Below are 18,077 nucleotides of genomic sequence, written 5' to 3'. Positions count from 1 at the left end.
AAATTGACTTTTATTGCAAGAAACACGCCAAATTGCGACGGTCTGATGAATGAAGCCGAAAACATAATCGTGAAAAATATTATGCCTTCAACGCAAGGTTTTCTATCCGGTTAAAGAAGCTGGCCTCAGCACTCTTCTACCTGCAGACAGGGCAAACGAACATGAAAGATCCATCCAACAATGTGAGCCGTTGCATAACGCTGTAGATGCAGAACTTCATGAGGAAAAACCCCTCAGAGAATTAGAAAAGAACAGAAAGGGGCCCGTATATAGGAATAGACTAGCCGTCCCGAGTTGACTGACTACCCTTTTAGGGGAGGGGTTTTCTTTTAATTGACCATTTGAGTTGACGGGCCGATGAAAAAACACAGAAGAAACTGTTTACCGCTTCTCATTTTTCTGCATCAGTTATTAGCTCTTTCTTTTTATATCGCATTGAAGACGATATGGTAAGACCATGAGAGCTCGGGTCTTTTTCCTAGATTTCTTCAGCAACGGAGAGCTAGGGAACCGATATGACCACCATTTATAACAAAGCCATTTATTTCAGCTATTTATCACAACTTATGAAAACTGTACTCCTGTTAACTCGTTATTTCTACAATGGAGATAAACTCAGTGTTACATTCCTCTCAAAACTCCTGTACTAGTTTTCCAAGATATGAACGCACATCAGAGATAAGCTGTTATTAATTTCATTTAATCGTTTTTGAAAAAATGAAACAATCATTTGGGATCTTCCCCCCCCCCCCAGCTTAGTGGGTGCACATTATTTGCAACCCCCAGACGCACGTACAATATTTTTACATAATGATTTACTATGTAATGACACGTGCTCTGTCACTGGGGGGACCATAACGTACTGGGGGGGGGCACAAACGGAAAAGATCCATCATTTGTTAATTGATTGTTAATTGACAAAGGATCAATAAAATCAATTATTCGCAATAAAGTGCCCGTTTGCAAAATACAAAATCTCAAGTGCAACGCTTGCAGTGGTTTCCTAGATTGCTAATTTCCAGAGAGTTATATCTTTTGACCCGAAAATTCAAACGCCACTCCGGGAAAACTTTTATTTTAAGGAAAAGGAGGGTTGTTTCCCCATTTTTTATTTTCAAATTTTCCATTCAAATGTTTTATTTTCCAATTGATTGATAATTTGTATCTGACCAAATAATTAATTTAGCAATTAATTGAATAATCAATTATTAATAGCTAACCCCTCACACACACAGCACAATCGCATTTTTGCACGGCACAACTTTTAGCATATCAAAAAATTAAATATAGCAGATAAACTTACTGGTAGTAGCTTTGCCAGTTGATTCTCGAGTCTCGAACATCTATAGCCTCAAGCTTTAGCTTGTCGGAAGCACCTGGCATGTCCTTTACTGTCTGTGTGGAATCCAAATTAGACATTTTAGGGATTCTATATTATTCTGAAATCACATGACCAAGCTCAACATTTGAGAAAAAGAGGGCTACAAACTCTCACAATCGAGGGGATAATTGAACCCCACCTAACTGTCACATGAATTCAACAACTTATCCCCAATAACTTCGTTTGCGAGAATCAGAATTCCTAATTCTCGAAGTAACAAAACCGATAGCAAGGAAAAAGCATCTTCTGTACGATATCTCGCTGCTTCATCCGCATGCTCATATCGACTTGCGATTGGTGACAACTATTCTCAAAAACATTTCTCAGAACTATTCTACAAAAAGCTAGAAAAATCCAAGAGAAAGCCAAACAAAAAACAGACCGGCTATTTGTTTTCAATTTCTTTTTGAATCTATTCTGTTTTGGTCCCCCTTCCGCTTAGTGGGCTTATATTTTGTACGCCCCCAGGCTAATTTTTTTTATAAAGTAACGTGCTATACAACATCATATAATTTGTAACTGGGGGCGAAAAAACACTGGGGTGGGGGGGAAGAGATCCTTGTTTTGCTACAAGCATTTTAACGAAACTACCAATACCACGATTTTACCAGAAGTCACGCATGCAATTTTATTTTCTGATGGTTTTCAATAACTCCTCGATTGCTAAAATCAAATTTTTAAAGCTAAATTTTTCCAAATTTGCGCAGACCCACTTATGTAAGACCTCTACAAAGGAGGCCCTAAAAATGATATTACGACCTACAGACGAATGAGCCTTCTTCCTATTGTTTCTTATTTTTGAGCGAGTTTTCTTAAAGATTCTATTCCAAGATAGCACAAGCTTTATCCGAGACAGTTCGGCTTTTAGTTACATAATAGTGCGATCACTTAGCTGGCTGAATTAAAATGAAAAACACTGAAGTTGCTCTAAGATGTCTTTGTACGTGGAAACCCTCACGATATTGAAAGATCGACACAATCTCATACTCAAACTAACCGTCAAATGTTCATTTTAAAAGTAATGGTAACTGGTAATGTCAAAAAGACGGTTTGGCAATGTGAACCTTACTGGCAATTATCTTGGCCAATATTTGGATGAAAACTTTTGAAGAACAACTTAGTGCTGATGATGAGATTGGGAGAAGCAAAAAAATTCTAAACAAACATGTCAGATCTGTCATAAACAAGTCGTTTGGAATAGCAAGTCTTTCGAGTGCCATAAATATACGAACTGGTATCACACAAAATGTCAAAATATAAGTACGGAACAAAATGGAGAATTGGAGGGTGCTGTTTGGAAATCCTTCCAACGCGAAAACTCACCAACTTAAAACAATCTATTAAATGAAAACTATGTGAAAGATATGTAGATGACATAATCTTCACAGTACGAATACTCCATTAATTTGACTGAAATATGAAACAATTTGCAGAAAAAGTTGGAGTTCTCGATGAAATAAAAAGGATGAGAAACATGAAATAGGTTTTCTGGATATAGTTGATGAACGAAGAAGAGTATGATTGTCACAAAAAGTGTGAGTGTCACACGTATATAGAAAAAGGTGTACTAAAAGCCTTGGGTTTCAAGGTCCAAGATTTAGTTTAAATTTTATTTTATTACCTGATTAATGACTGACACAATCTTGATAGGTGTCGACAAATTGAATTAGACGAAGCTCGGGCTTCCAGCAATTTTAACAATTGTGACATATCAGTATTTAGTTGGTTAATTTACCACGGTGATAGAACCGATATTGGGTACGGATAAAACTTAGGATAAAACAGATTCTGAACACCAAACCTACCTTCAACGTTAATCACTCTATTAGATCTTCTTTTATTTGAAACCCTTCTATTCTGCTTTTATCTACTTATTAATTAAACTTCAATCCTTATATTTTGAAAAAGTACCACGCTCAATTACTAAAGATAACAAATATTGCGCACGGGTGGCTGCTATAGTGGTCACAGAGATTAAAAGTAAAAGAAAACCACCACCAAATAATATTGAGCGTTTTACTAATTTCTAAGAGAAATCTATTTTTGTTTGAAAACCAACTTTTTAACTCGAATTCGACGTATTAACATCACAACACGGAAGAGGAATTGTGGACTGCTGTCGTGATTCGACAAGAACAACTGCCATCTTCGAACTTTCAAGTGAGTACTCCCTAAAAATTCGAATAGCATAAATCAGGGCGTACATGTTTTTTTAAAATAAAATAGCGTTTAGAGACATCAGTATTTTAATTTGACTTAATAAGACTAAATTTGACTTAAAATATACCACTAAACCTCGAGTTCTGTTTTTGCAATTATTGAAGAGGGATTTAGAGTGTCAATAATATTTAAAAGCTGTTAAATAGAGTGTCGGAAAAATAGTTTGAGTTTCGAAAAGAATTAGTGAAAGATTTTGAAAAACAACAGCTTTTAAATAAAATAAGGATGGCGCGGCAGTCCTCAAAAACGCTGTTACGGGAATCGTTTACTGGATCAATTGATTTTGAAAGTTATGTTACACACTTTGAGCTCTCATCACAACTTCAAAAGTGGCAAAGAAAAGAAACAGTAAACGGCGCTGAGACCGAAATTAATGAACGGCCGCATTATTTCGCTTTAACGTTACAAAAGTCGGCTATTGATTTCTATCGTTAACTTTCGGAGGACACTAGAAAGAGTTATGACGAGACCGTAAAGGCTTTCAGACAACAATATAATGAGAAACCAGTAGAGTTCCGGGGGAGGCTACCTAGGAGAGTCCAGCAGCCCGGTGAAAAATTAACAGATTTTCTCGGTGATTTGCAAACATTAGCTTTGAAAGCGTACCCCCAAGAGTCCACAGAGATAAGAGAACATCTCATTTTGAGGGGATTCTCTAAAGGCATAGAAAATAGTCAGGTGCGACTCGACTTGAGAAAGGACTTAGGTGACGCGGATATGACTTTAGACATAGCTTTAGAGAGAGCCGTACATAAAGAAGCAGTCACAAGAATTGAGGAGGAGGACATTGAGCCGCGCGTTTTTGCCATCCAGTCAAAGGAAAATTCATAGTCAATTAATTCGATTAATGACTTAGTGAGAACATTGCAAACTAATCAACCTCATTGCCAAAAGAATCAAAAGTTTTTATCGCAAGGAGCGCGGCTAAAAGAATTTCTGCGCGGTACTGAGCGAAGTTCAAAAGAAAACGGAGATAGAAAAGAAGTACTAATAGCTATACCAGAAGCAGCGCTGAGCATAGACGAACCAATTACGAAAGTAGAGCGCGTTCGCCAACACCTGGAGGTGAGAACAGAAGCCGAGATCGATCGCACGAGAGTCGGGCCGAGCAGTCGAAAGCAGCGGTGAGTATCGAGAAAGAAAAATGTCGCCGTTGCGGTCAGCGAAACCATGCATCTAGGGGATGCAAAAAAGGTTTCGAATGTGGGAGCCCAAATCACTTCAAACGAAATTGTCCGTATTTAAAGGAGAACTAGCTGGAAATGGCAGGGCTTCATTTTCAGCTGGCTACGTAAAAAAATCGTGCGTGGCGGAAACAGCCCAGTGGAGGCGTTGTTTGCAAAATAATGATAAAAAACAAATTGATATTGACGTTAATTGATAGTGGAAGTAGTGTTAATTTCATAAGCGACACATTCTACAAGCAATTGGGAGCACCGAGCCAAATCTGAATGTGCAATAAAATTATAATAGCTGCCAACAACGGGAAATGCCTGTAATGGGGTCAGCAGATATTCAAGTTCAACTTCAGAAATTTACATGTGAAATAAATGTTGAATTTCTAGTGACCAGATTTGAGATAACGCCCTGTTTATTAGGCATGGAATTCTTGTACAATTTTGACTGTATTGTAAACACCAGAAAAAACGAACTGTTCTGCGGAAAAATTGGGAAAATTTTACAGTTGTTCCCATCAAAACGAATTAACAGAAACTTGTTTTTAATTGCGGCAGCGGATCACGATGTACCTTGTCAATGCAAAGTTTTCATTAAATGTAGTATTGTTGATGAAGAAGCTAACAAAACAAAACAAACTGAAATTATAGTCCAAGCTCTAAAGAAGTTTGAAAAGAATTCACATTTATTAACAGCGAGATCGCTAAATGATATGGATGATGATGTAGCATGGGTTTGAGTTTTGAACCTACAGTAGAACAAAAGAAAATTTACAAAAATGCGAGAATCGCATTTGCGGAAAACACTGAAAAGATTTCAAGAATACAGCAAAACAGCCCTGACAATAACACAAAATCAAGAGATGAATTTGACTTCAAGAAGCATGTAAACACAAGTTCAATGAATTTAACCTGTGATGAAATGTCAAAAGTGAGGTCGCTTTGCACAAAATTTGAAACAACATTTTCGCGAAACTCAAACGATATGGGATTTTGCGATCGAACTCATCACAAAATAAATTGGGAAAAAAAATGCGGCGCCATTCAGACGTACATATGGCAGCATGAGCTCTTAGAAACGAAAAGCCATGAAAAAAATTGTTGAGGACTTGGAACAAGATGACTTAGTTGAACCAACACACTCTGATTGGGAAGCACCATCATTAATGGTACCAAAAAAAGACGGAACCTACCGCTTAGTTGTAGACTACCGTAGTCTAAACAAACAAATAGAGAAAACATGCTGGCCTTTACCACGAATTGATAACGTTATTGATTCACTGGAGGGAAACATGTACTTCTCAAACATTGATCTTCTGTCGGGATACTTTCAAATGGCGCTGGAACAAAAGAGTCAAAATGTAACAACTTTTATAACACCTTTGGGCCATTATAAGCGGAAAAGGCTCCCTATGGGACTAGCTTCTGCTTCAGGAGCTTTTCAAAGACTAATCGAATTAATTTTTGCTGGCCTCTCTTACGAAGGAGCTTTAGTTTATCTAGACGACGTTATCGTTTTTGGGAGAAATTTTGAAGAATATCTTAAACGGTTAGAGCTGGTTTTCCAATGTTTATCGGAGAATGGATTAAAGATTAAAGGATCAAATTGCAATTTCTTCCAAAAAGCGCGTCAGCTTTTTAGGACATATTATATCTGAGAGTGGTGTCGAGTTCGACCCAGAGAAAGTAAGAGCGCTAGAAAGAAAGAAAGAACCACCGGCTCTTCCGGGTTTCGGAATAACAGCAGAACTCTTTACAGATTACTACATAAATCAAATGAATTTGAATGGAGTACAGAGTGTACAAGTCCGAAAGCAGAGTTGAAGAAAAAGCTTTTGGAAGCCCCAGTTTTAGGATATCCAAACGATAACAATCCACTAACCACTAGATTAACCCAATAGATTAACCACCGATGCATCGTTGACAGCCATCGGAGCAATTCTTACACAAAAACAAGGAACTGAGGATAGATTTTTTGCATGTGCTGGCAAAACTTTGAATAAAAGTCAAGAAAACTACTCAGCAACTTAGCGGGAATTATTCGCAAAAGTTCATTTCACCCATTACTTTAAAAACTATTTACTTTGTCAGCATTTTCTAATTATAACGGACCACAGGGCTCTTGTGTGAATCCATATTTTTAAGGAACCAGACGGTATGGTCGCAAGATGGATAGAGAAACTTGGGCAATTTAATTTTGACATCAAGCATAGAGCAGGAAAGAAAATCCTACACGCTGACTGTCTTTCGCGCATAAACACAGAAGATGAGGAACAAACAGCTTTCGTTAACGCTTTTGCGCTACACGTAGAGCAAGATGATACCGGCTATAGTAGTCGAGGTTGGCAGTTACACAAACTACAGAGAGTAAAACTGCGAGATTTGCAGCAAAGTGACAATATACTTTAAGAAATATTTTCATGGGTCATAAACAAAAAAAGACCCGAACCACGGCAAATGAGAAATGGAGCTTCGAAGGAGTTATGGAAATAATACTGGGTTCAGTATAAAAATCTTTGTCTCATAGAAGGGATTTTGTATCCAAAACACCAAACAGAACCTAACTTTGAAACTGTTTACCAAATGCTGGTGGTAGAGTGTTCAAAGTTCTTGAGCTGTTGCATGACTCACCTAGAAAGCTGTGACGCGTGCCTAAAAAGGAAAGGCAATAAACAGAAACATCGACATTCACTCACAAAATGGAAACCTAGTCATCCATTTTGGAGAATTTCTCTCGATATCATGGGTCCACTTCCGGAGTCCCAAGTAAAAAAATACTTTTTGCTTATCGCTGATCAATTCAGTAAGTGGTACGAAGCCGTAGCGTTACCCAATCAAGATGCAAAAACTGTGGCAAAAGCGTTTGTTGAACAGTGGATAGTGAGATTCGGCTGTCCAGTCAAACTACACAGTGACCAAGGGTCAAACTTTATACCTAAATTGTTTCGTAGTCTTTGCAGTGAACTAGGAATTCAGAGGAAATCAACAACATCCTACCACCCACAAGAGAACGCGATGATTGAACGAACAAATCGAACAATAACAGAATGCCTCTCCAAATATATAGAACAATACCAACATGAGTGGAGAAATTTTCTACCTTTAGCGATGATGGCTTATCCGTCATAAATCCATTGTGTAGCAAAATATAGCTCAGCGTATGTAGTATTGGTTTTTCCACTATCACTGCCTATAGACTGCATCAATAGCACACCACAACCTGCAATATATGCACTACCAAGTGACTATATTTACTCATCGAAACAAAAGCTACAGGAAACGCATCAGCTGATGCGGGAAAGTATGGATGTCGAACAAGAACGCCAGAATACCTATTACGATCGCAGTAAGTATGGACCGAACTGTAAGGTAGGAGAAGAAGTGCTAGTTTTCAACCCAACGGTAAAAAATGGAGAAACACGGATATTTACTTCTTTTTATAGAGGACCATACACAATTGTTGAAACCATAAACAATTTGGATTTCAGGGTGGAAGATAAAAGGCGAAGAAAACTATTAAGGTCCAATATGACCGACTAAAAAAATACAAAACGCGAGAAAAACCATTTACGCTTGAGCCTCAGGCAAAACAAAAAACAACAGTTAAGGAGGAGAAAAACATCTCATTAGACAGTTCAGAGGACAATGATATAATTGAAATCGAATCATCAACAGACAGTAAAAGTAATCTGGACTCAGAAAATCAATCTGAAGCTGAGAATGTAAACAATTCATTAAACCTTAAAAATGACATGGTTGAAAATTAAACTAAAGAATCAGAGCAAGAAACCCTTAAAGGGCAAGAGAAGGCAAACAAAGTTGCCGATGGAAGAGGTGAATCTTCCTCAGAACCTAAAGAGAAAGCTGGAAGGAAATCAGCACAAACAAAAATACCAAAAGCGGAAAAAAACCACCGGAATTTAGTAGTAAAACAAAAAGTACTGAGGAAAAAGTTAATAGTGAACCAAATGTACCAAAAATGGCTACAAGATCCGGCAGCCGATTAAAATCGGTTACTGAGAAACTGAAGAATTACTTTATTGATCAAGATGATGAGTATTTTAGCAGTGAGGAAGCTGATGATGTTTCTGTTTCAGGAAAACTCAGAAAGAAATAATGGAATCTAAAAGAAATGCGAATTCACCCGGAGCATCGTGTGATGGAGTATCACTATGTTTGTGTCTGGCAATGATAGCCACTTTGCCTCTCCTTCACTTTGTATTATATTATACGGCTAAGGTTTTGACAATATCGTATCAACAAACATATATTCTCTGGATCACAGTACAAACTGTGATAACAAAATTCGAGTATCGAAAACAATAGAAGAAGGTAGTTTGATATATGCTGATGTTCAGCCCGAGATAAAAATAAGATTTTGCTTTTATGGAGCGGCATATACTGTGTCTGCACTTAAAAAAGCAATGTATATGACGATGTTGTCTTAATAACCAAAAACTCAAGACTCCTAAAATCCATATGTCCATTAAACGAGGGAACCTGTAGAAGCTTTTGACAAAAAACTTTGCTTTACCAGGTTTTGGAGATAAAACCTTTCAAGTCAACAATTCAGTAACGGGAAAAATATTACAATGAGCAAGTGAAACTACTTATGTTGAGGAGCATAGCCAGAGTTTCATGAAAAAAAATAATTGTGAAGGTGCTTTTTATGCTGAGCCTGCAGAGTGCGTTTCACCTGCAGGAGTAAAACTTAATGGAAATGTGATGATCAATGCAAAACTTTACATCGGAATAATTTGGGGACAGCTGCTACAAAGAAACCTCTTAAGCTTTAGGGATCCCCTAGGTTTTCCAAAAACTGTTTTCATCAAAACCACACATATTGAAGATGACTTAGTAAATTATTTTTCCGAAAATCAAGGCAAGCAAACTTGTCGAATTATTAAACACTTTAACAAGGAGGGTCCTGCAAAAATTTTTGGTAAAAACAAGACCACATTTATCAGCGGAAAAATTTCACACAAGAACAAATATCAAGATTTTGCATTGGAAATTTTAGAGGAAAAATCAATTTTGTGTGGACAACAGGCAAAAGTAACCGGAGTCCCAGGTGTTTTTTACTCCAAAAAAATCAGAACTGACAACTGATAATCTAAAAATAACCATGGAAATGTTTCTGTCAAGCATTATCGACAGCTTTAATTCGAAATATTCGAAGAGAGGGAATTTTTTTCATGAAAATAAGAACGCTGCAATGTGAAATTCAACGACTGAGAATTCAAACTATGATCGAAATATCAAAAAACGTCGTGAGCCCTTCAGTAACACTCTTTGAGCCAGGAACTCACGTTGAAAGAACAGGATCGGTTTTGTACGTCCATAAATGTGCAAAGATGGTAGCAACAATAACTAAGCTTACTTTTTGTACAGAGGAAGTTCCGGTGTTAGTTCAAGGTCAACATTTTTCTTCTATTAGGTATTTGGAACCCCTCACCAGAATTTTGTATCATAATTATACAATCGCTGCATGTAACCTGCTGTACCCAAGTGTCGTCAAATTAGAAGACGGCAGTTTTCAACAATATGGAGAAATACTGAAGAAATTCGATCATGAAATATATCAATGGCTGATGAATAATGACTTGAATTCTAGTGATCTACATCGTAGCCTTTTTTCCACATCATATTTAAAAAATAGTCAAATCGATCCAACAATTCGCTACAATAGTACAGGAATTATCAGTCGAGAAGCGTTTCGCGACTCGAATGGAAAATACAATCATGACAATTTTGTATATTGGAACAAACAGTTTCAACAAGAAATTTTTTTAGCAAAGGAAATAACAATTTTTTGTAACTTAAAAACTGAAAGCTTATAAGTTCGGTTAAAAGCTAAGGACATTGCTGTGTCAGTGTTAACAGTCTACCTCATACTCCAATTTGTGAAAAACTTTCCTAAATTTTTCATCTATTTATGATTAGTCATTAATGGAGCATCCTGGCAACGACTGTTGCGGAATCTCGACCCTGTAACGGGAACACGTATCTGTAATCAACTACTCAAATCAATTAATGAGCGCCGAGAACAAAAGAAAATGATTGAAGAGAAAGAGTCCTTGAAAGAGCAGGTTGTGTAAAAAAAAATAAATAAAATTAGCAGTCTTGAGATCAAGATCAAAAAAAATGAAAATGATTTGTCTTGAGTTCAAGACCGAAAAAAATGAAAATGAGCTGTCTTGAGATCAAGACCGAAAAAAAATGAAAACGAGTTGTCTTGAGTTCAAGACCAAAAAAAATGAAAAAGAGTTGTCTTGAGGTCAAGACCAATAAAAATAAAGGAAAAGTCTTGAGATCAAGACTGAAAATATTGAGAAACTTTAGAAGCAAAAATGGTTTCTATTAAACAAAGCAGGCAGCGAGACACCATAAATTGGTGAATATGTGTACTATATGCCGGAGTTGTGGAAAATTATTTCGGAGATTTCCCAGGGAGTGTACCGAGTGGAATCTTGTCTGTCACGGACTCGGAGGGTGTCTACACTAGAACTTCTGGCAGTGTTCGGCCCCGAGCTCTGCAGACTGAAGTGGAACTGCAAAACCAGTGCGCGCAGTTAGAGAAGTTCAAGAGTACAAACTTTTTACTCCAAAAGGATCTTGACGAGTCTCAACAAAAACTAGACAAACATTGCGACAAATCAAAGATGCAACAAAAGAAGCTTTGGGAGAACTGGACGCCAATTGTGAGGCGCTAAGAGATAACCTAAAGGCGGCGGCAGCTAGAAATGCGGATCAAGAGCAGTCAACCGACTTACTTAAGCAGGAGTTGGCCGATCTAAAAGTCAATGCTGATAAAAAAAGCGAAGCCATGGAAAGAATGAAGAACGAGGAAAACCAATTGAGCTCAGAGCTTCGGCAGTTGAAAAACTATAACCAGTACTTGGCGAGTGAGTGAGTGCCGAAGGAAAGACACCATAATCGATAGACAAAAGCATTCTTTGAAGAACGAGAAAGCCAAAATGAAGACCACAGAGAAGTGTTTATTCGAGATTCGGAATGAAAATGTATTGAATCGGCCTGCGACACTGTACGAGATTTTGTTGGTAAAAAGTTCTGCTTCAAAAGATTAGATCAAAAAACACTACCACAAAATGAGCTTGTTGACGCACCCTGATGCTGGTGGAGATGAGGAGATTTTCAAGACCATTAATCGAGCATACCAAATACTGATGAACGATGGGGCGCGAGAACCGTTCAACATTTTCGGGCTGGACGAGCAGAGAAAGTCATGAATGACGAAAACTGGCACTTAAACTTTTTTATATGAAAATCACAAACCTATTCTCGTATTTTAAAACGTTCATGCATCAAGAGCTGTAAAATTTGTTTGATTTCTAAGTGAGTGGGTGGCACATTCTATTCTTATTGAGAGGAGGCAGTGTGAGTGTCACACGTATATAAAAAAGTGTACTAAAAACCTTGATTTCAAAGTCAAAGATTTAGTTTAAATTTTAATTTATTACCTGATTAATGACTGACACGATCTTGATAGGTGTCGACAAATTGCAATAGACGAAGCTCGAGCAATATTAACAATTGTGACATATCAGTATTTACTTGGTTAATTTACCACGATGATAGAACCGATATTGTGTACGGACAAAACTGAGGATAAAACTCATTCATTGAACACCAAACCTACCTTCAGAGTTAATCACTCTATTATATCTTCATTTATTTGAAACCATTTTTTTCTGCTTTTATCTACTTATTAATTAAACTTCAATCCTCGTATTTTGAACAAGTACGAAGCTCAAATACTAAAGATAATAAATATTGCGTACGGGCGGCCGCTATACAGTCTACGTTGATGAATATTTTGTAAATGTTATTGTAAATTGGCATATTTTGTAAATGGTACCAGAAGCCAATACACATTGAAACATTTCTAAATTTCCGTGCCAGCGCACCCTAACGCACAAGAGAAATATTGCAGAGGATACTATCCATAGTTTTTTCGATCTAAAAGCAACTAGCATTAAGTTGACGAAGCCCTAAGCAGTGAAAATATGAGGCAAAAAAGTCAAACTCCGGAAAATTGGACCTCAGGCAATATAAATCAGGCAATTGAAAACATTTTAGATGACTATGAAAAGTCCGGAAAGCAAAAGCGGCATATAAGTCAAACGATAAACTAAAGCGGAAGAGCATACCCACATTTCTTGCAGAATAGAAAAGCACCAAAAAATAGCGCATCTTACAGTGATCTACAGAACACGGAAATTTAAACTCTGCTCACCATCATTAAAGTCTAGTTTTGACAAACATCTTATGATGCGCGTGGTGTACGAATTAACATGCCGTGGACGCAATTCGACCTATGTTGGGCAAACTTGCAGACATATAACCACGCGGATGGCAGAGCATCGAAGGGGGACTCGGCAGAAGGTAAGCATGTAAGCGAACGTTGTGGCGCATTACGCTTCTTTGATTGCCTTATACTAGAGCACTCCAATGTTCTACAAAAACTCATGACTCTCGAAGCATTACAGAGCAGGATTTGACATTGATACTACTTTTCAGCGAATCAAAACATTGAAACGTTCTGTAAAATAACAGAGACGGTAACAAGTCACAAAAAACATCAAAAATCTAAGTTCAACGACATTGAATAAAAAACTAAAAATGAATTGAAATACGAAATTTCAGGATTTTTTGTCTTTCCGATAGGCAATCTTCCGAAAAACTCGAATTTTTCTGTTATGTTTATTATTTGAACTGAAATGATTTTGTAAATAAGATAACTTCAAATTGCACTTTACCTGATAATGCTAGAAATAGCAATAAAGTTTGAACAAAAAATTTTTGTAACTAACTGAGCTTTATAGCAACTTTTTCTTGAAAATATGTTCAAAAACGAAGCCAAAGCAAAGACACTACTCCGTCTACTTTGCTTACGCTAAAACTTTTGTTAGGGTTTTCTTCAGAATTCTGAAGACAGTATTAACCATATTCGGCCTGACTGCTGAATATCTCAGCTTTTTCATTTCTTATTTATTGAACATTAACCAACTGTTTATTTTGAATGATAACCTACAGCGTTAAAACAAGTTTAAAGTTGCGTTCAACGGGGCCTTAATTGGATCCCTTGCTGTTCATCAATTTTATTAATGACCTACCGTCAATTTTTCTCAATGCAATTCAATGGACTTTTGCGATTAATCCGAAACTAGTAATTGACTCTTCAAACGTTCATCATTACATTACTCGCGTAGTTATGTAGAACTTGCAAAATGGCACGATATGGACCTCTGCTAAAACAAACCACTGTTTAATGTAATTTTTTGCATCAATTGGAAAAATTAACTACCCAAAAAGTCCCAGAACACAAAATTCTTGAAGTCTTTATTACCTCAAATTGAAAATGGAGCGCTCATCTGCGAAACAGGGTAGCAAAAGTTGTTAGAGCATTTTATAACCTCAAACGCCACATTCCATGGAATACGACTTAATCAACAGAACTCAACCTGAATAAAAATTTGGTAGGATATTTTCTGTTTCCCCGGAAGAAATAGCAACGAATTAATTGATTTTTGATAAAGTATGTGTGGATCATCTCTTTTTGTGCCCCTCTGCACGTTTTTCTCTACCATTTACAGAAAACGTGTTATTAAATAGTAAATCATTATGTTAAACCATGGGACATGTGTCGGGGCGCGCGCAAATAACCTGCTCCCACTAAGCTGCGAGGCACAAACGGAAAAGATCCGTTTGCTCTTATTCTATTGTGTGAAGATGTTAGCATTGTGAACTTTTAGCGAGCATAAAAAAATTATGTTGTTGTTGTTGTTGTTTAGGCCAGCTTTTCTCTAAGCCTCGAGACTGATTCTTCGGGAGATCGCCAAAGATCTTCGCACTTGATTCCACCAATACATTCAACAACGTGCGCTGTTGTTTCACGCTCTTTATGACATTTCCTGCAATTAGCGTCTTCGTAGCACTTGATTTTGTTGTTGAAGTCTGCTAAGGGAGGGCAGTAGGAAGACCTTATTTAAGAGAGGAATACTCTTTCTTTTTGGCACAGTCATGTTTCGCCTCTGTCAACTTTTTCAGGGTTCACGCAGGGAGTGGCGTGAAGCAGTCTGTTGATTTCACAGTTTCTCATCGTATATTCCACATATTTGGTCTATAGGATCTTTTGCGCTTGCGGAATTTTGATGTCAACTTCATACGTTTCTTCACAATTTCACGCAAAAGTCAAAAGCGTTATTATGATAAATAAATTATGTGTCACTTCAAATGAATAACGATTTTTTTGATTTTTTTATAATGCGAAAACCAAATTCCTACTATCGAATGAAAATACAGGCAAGGAATAAAGTACCTTAGACATTTCTTGCAGAATAGAAAAGCACCAAAAAATAGCGCATCTTACAGTGATCTACAGAACAGGGAAATTTAAACTCTGCTCACCATCATTAAAGTCTAGTTTTGACAAACATCTTATGATGCGCGTGGTGTACGAATTAACATGCCGTGGACGCAATTCGACCTATGTTGGGCAAACTTGCAGACATATAACCACGCGGATGGCAGAGCATCGAAGGGGGACTCGGCAGAAGGTAAGCATGTAAGCGAACGTTGTGGCGCATTACGCTTCTTTGATTGCCTTATACTAGAGCACTCCAATGTTCTACAAAAACTCATGACTCTCGAAGCATTACAGAGCAGGATTTGACATTGACACTAATTTTCAGCGAATCAAAACATTGAACTGTTCTGTAAAATAACTGAGACGGTAACAAATCACTAAAAACATCAAAAATCTAAGTTCAACGACATTGAATAAAAAACTAAAAATGAATTGAAGAACGAAATTTCAGGATTTTTTGTCTTTCCGATAGGCAATCTTCCGAAAAACTCGAATTTTTCTGTTATGTTTATTATTTGAACTGAAATGATTTTGTAAATAAGATAACTTCAAATTGCACTTTACCTGATAATGCTAGAAATAGCAATAAAGTTTGAACAAAAAATTTTTGTAACTAACTGAGCTTTATAGCAACTTTTTCTTGAAAATATGTTCAAAAACAAAGCCGAAGCAAAAACACTACTCCGTCTACTTTGCTTACGCTAAAACTTTTGTTAGGGTTTTATTCAGAATTCTGAAGACTCTTCCTTCGGAATACTCTTTCTTTTTGGCACAGTCATGTCTCGCCTCTGTCAACTTTTTCGGGGGTCACGCAGGGAGTGGCGTGAAGCAGTCTGTTGATTTCACAGTTTCTCATCGTATATTCCACATATTTGGTCTATAGGATCTTTTGCGCTTGCGGAATTTTGATGTCAACTTCATACGTTTCTTCACAATTTCACGCAAAAGTCAAAAGCGTTATTATGATAAATAAATTATGTGTCACTTCAAATGAATAACGATTTTTTTGATTTTTTTATAATGCGAAAACCAAATTCCTACTATCGAATGAAAATACAGGCAAGGAATAAAGTACCTTAGACTTATTTCTCTAGTGAATACGTAGCAATCTTGTTATCGCAATACTAAGTCACAGGTACTTATTTTTTTATGAGGCAACAGAAGTTGTAATGAGAGAGTCTCAGGAAAAACAAATTAATAGGATCTATTGTGAATTTGGTGAATTAGGAAGTTCTAGTATTCTTGCATTTGGGATTTTGTTCAGGTGTTGAGAACCAAATGGGCGATAAAATTTTTTCAAAACCTCAAAAAGAAATCGGCATTAATTATGTAATATTCGACATAAGCGCCACAAATTAGTGTCCTAAATGAATTTAGCTTGTGCCTACAAAATAAATGCAATTAAGTTCCCGACATTATCACCAGTTTTAGATAAAATTGCCAGGAGAACATCGCCTAAATAACAGGGAACGCATGAGACGTAAATCATTAACTCCAGTCCGTCAAAGTTATCTTAAACCCAACTCCTGCGCCTGTGATGTCCAAAAACATCAATTAAAAACACAGTTAAATACGTGGGACAAGTCCCCGTGGCATGCCAGAAGCGGAAACAAAAACTGGCAGAAAAAAATTTTTAAAAAATTAAAATAAGAAATGCCCCTCCCCAACACTGGGTGGATATCGGTTGGTCCGGTGACCTCCCAGCACTGCGTCTTCATAAAGCATTTCGTATTGTTTGAATATATCAATAAAATGTTTATACATATAAACATCAACTGAGGAAGTAAAATAAAAGACAGACAGCATTAGAAAACAAACAACTAATGACAAAAGTAGATGAGTCAAACCAGAAGCTTCTCTTCTTCAACCATAGCTCTCATCGAAGCATCCACAATTTCGCTCGGTCTAAGCGTCCTTGACCCGCGATAACAGAGGATAGAACTCCTCATGAGAGCAAAGCTGATTTTTGCCCTTAGATATGATAAGTTATCAGCGTAGCTGTCTTCTTTTTAAGCAGAAAGCTCTGATGGCAGTTGCTTCAGCGCTTTTGAATATGATGGGCCAGCTCCACCAGTGCATGCGAAGACAAGCGGACAAAATGTCGCTTTCTCAAACTCAGTTTTTCTTTGTTCATAAACTTGTTCTTTCTGATAGTATCATGATACTTGTAGAATTCGCTACTGCTTTCAGGGCATTTTTTTGCCACGAGTTGAAAATTTTAACATCAAACTGAGTTTTGTCGAACCCCGACTCCTAAATTCCGTTGTCCTTGATATCTAATCTTGCATGATCATCAGTTGCCGTTGACTTAAGAGCAAACGTTTACCCTTGCAACAGCCGAAGATGAGGTTCGATCTCGACATCATGACAGGCATCGCTTGACAAGTTCGCAATGGAACCGCGGAGTTAATTATGTCTCATGTGCGTGTTTTCTCCTTTCGCATAGTGGAGGGCATGTGCAACAGTGAAATTTTTATTGCATGCTCATAGTGATGGCATCTTCACTGGGTCCCAGCCACAGTGAAGGGCAATGTCATCACGAAACTTACGTTTTGTTAGGTGAAACTGATATCGCTTCAATGGCATAGCCTTTAGTCAGCTTGATGCTCGCTTTTCACTAGCCAGGTCCAGTGAGCAAATCTCACTCTTATTCAAATCAGTCTTAAATTTCTTCCTGATTTGATTTGATAACAAGCTCTTTCTCCTTTTTTTTACCTGTTGTATGATCTGTTGTAGCTTTAGTTCGGCTTCGGGCAAACATAAGAATAAAGGACTTGACAGTTGAACTGCTCGCTCATTTTCCCTAAACCGGTTTTCGAGTTTAAGGTTGTTCAGGCCGCCCTCTCTTATCGACAACGAGAAAATGTTCCAGTAATTTTGATTGTACGCGGGATTCTAATAGATTAGGTAA

At 37.3% G+C, this 18,077-nt stretch overlaps 1 protein-coding gene across 2 annotated transcripts in view; it reads right to left on the bottom strand.

The window, feature by feature from the left end:
- Nucleotides 1-18,077, bottom strand: part of LOC142358690 (V-type proton ATPase subunit H-like) — a 462,227-nt gene that overhangs the window by 44,217 nt on the left and 399,933 nt on the right. For both annotated transcript variants that reach the window (XM_075410208.1, XM_075410209.1), the window contains exon 2: nucleotides 1,304-1,441. In XM_075410208.1, the coding sequence (XP_075266323.1) occupies nucleotides 1,304-1,419 (116 nt within the window). In that variant the 5' untranslated portion in view covers nucleotides 1,420-1,441. The remainder of the gene's footprint in view (nucleotides 1-1,303; nucleotides 1,442-18,077) is intronic.

The sequence above is a fragment of the Convolutriloba macropyga genome, chromosome 2 (genome assembly GCF_964194025.1).
Source record: "Convolutriloba macropyga chromosome 2, txConMacr16.3, whole genome shotgun sequence".
Lineage (NCBI taxonomy): Eukaryota > Metazoa > Xenacoelomorpha > Acoela > Convolutidae > Convolutriloba > Convolutriloba macropyga.
This window is presented reverse-complemented; position numbering and strand designations above follow the sequence as displayed.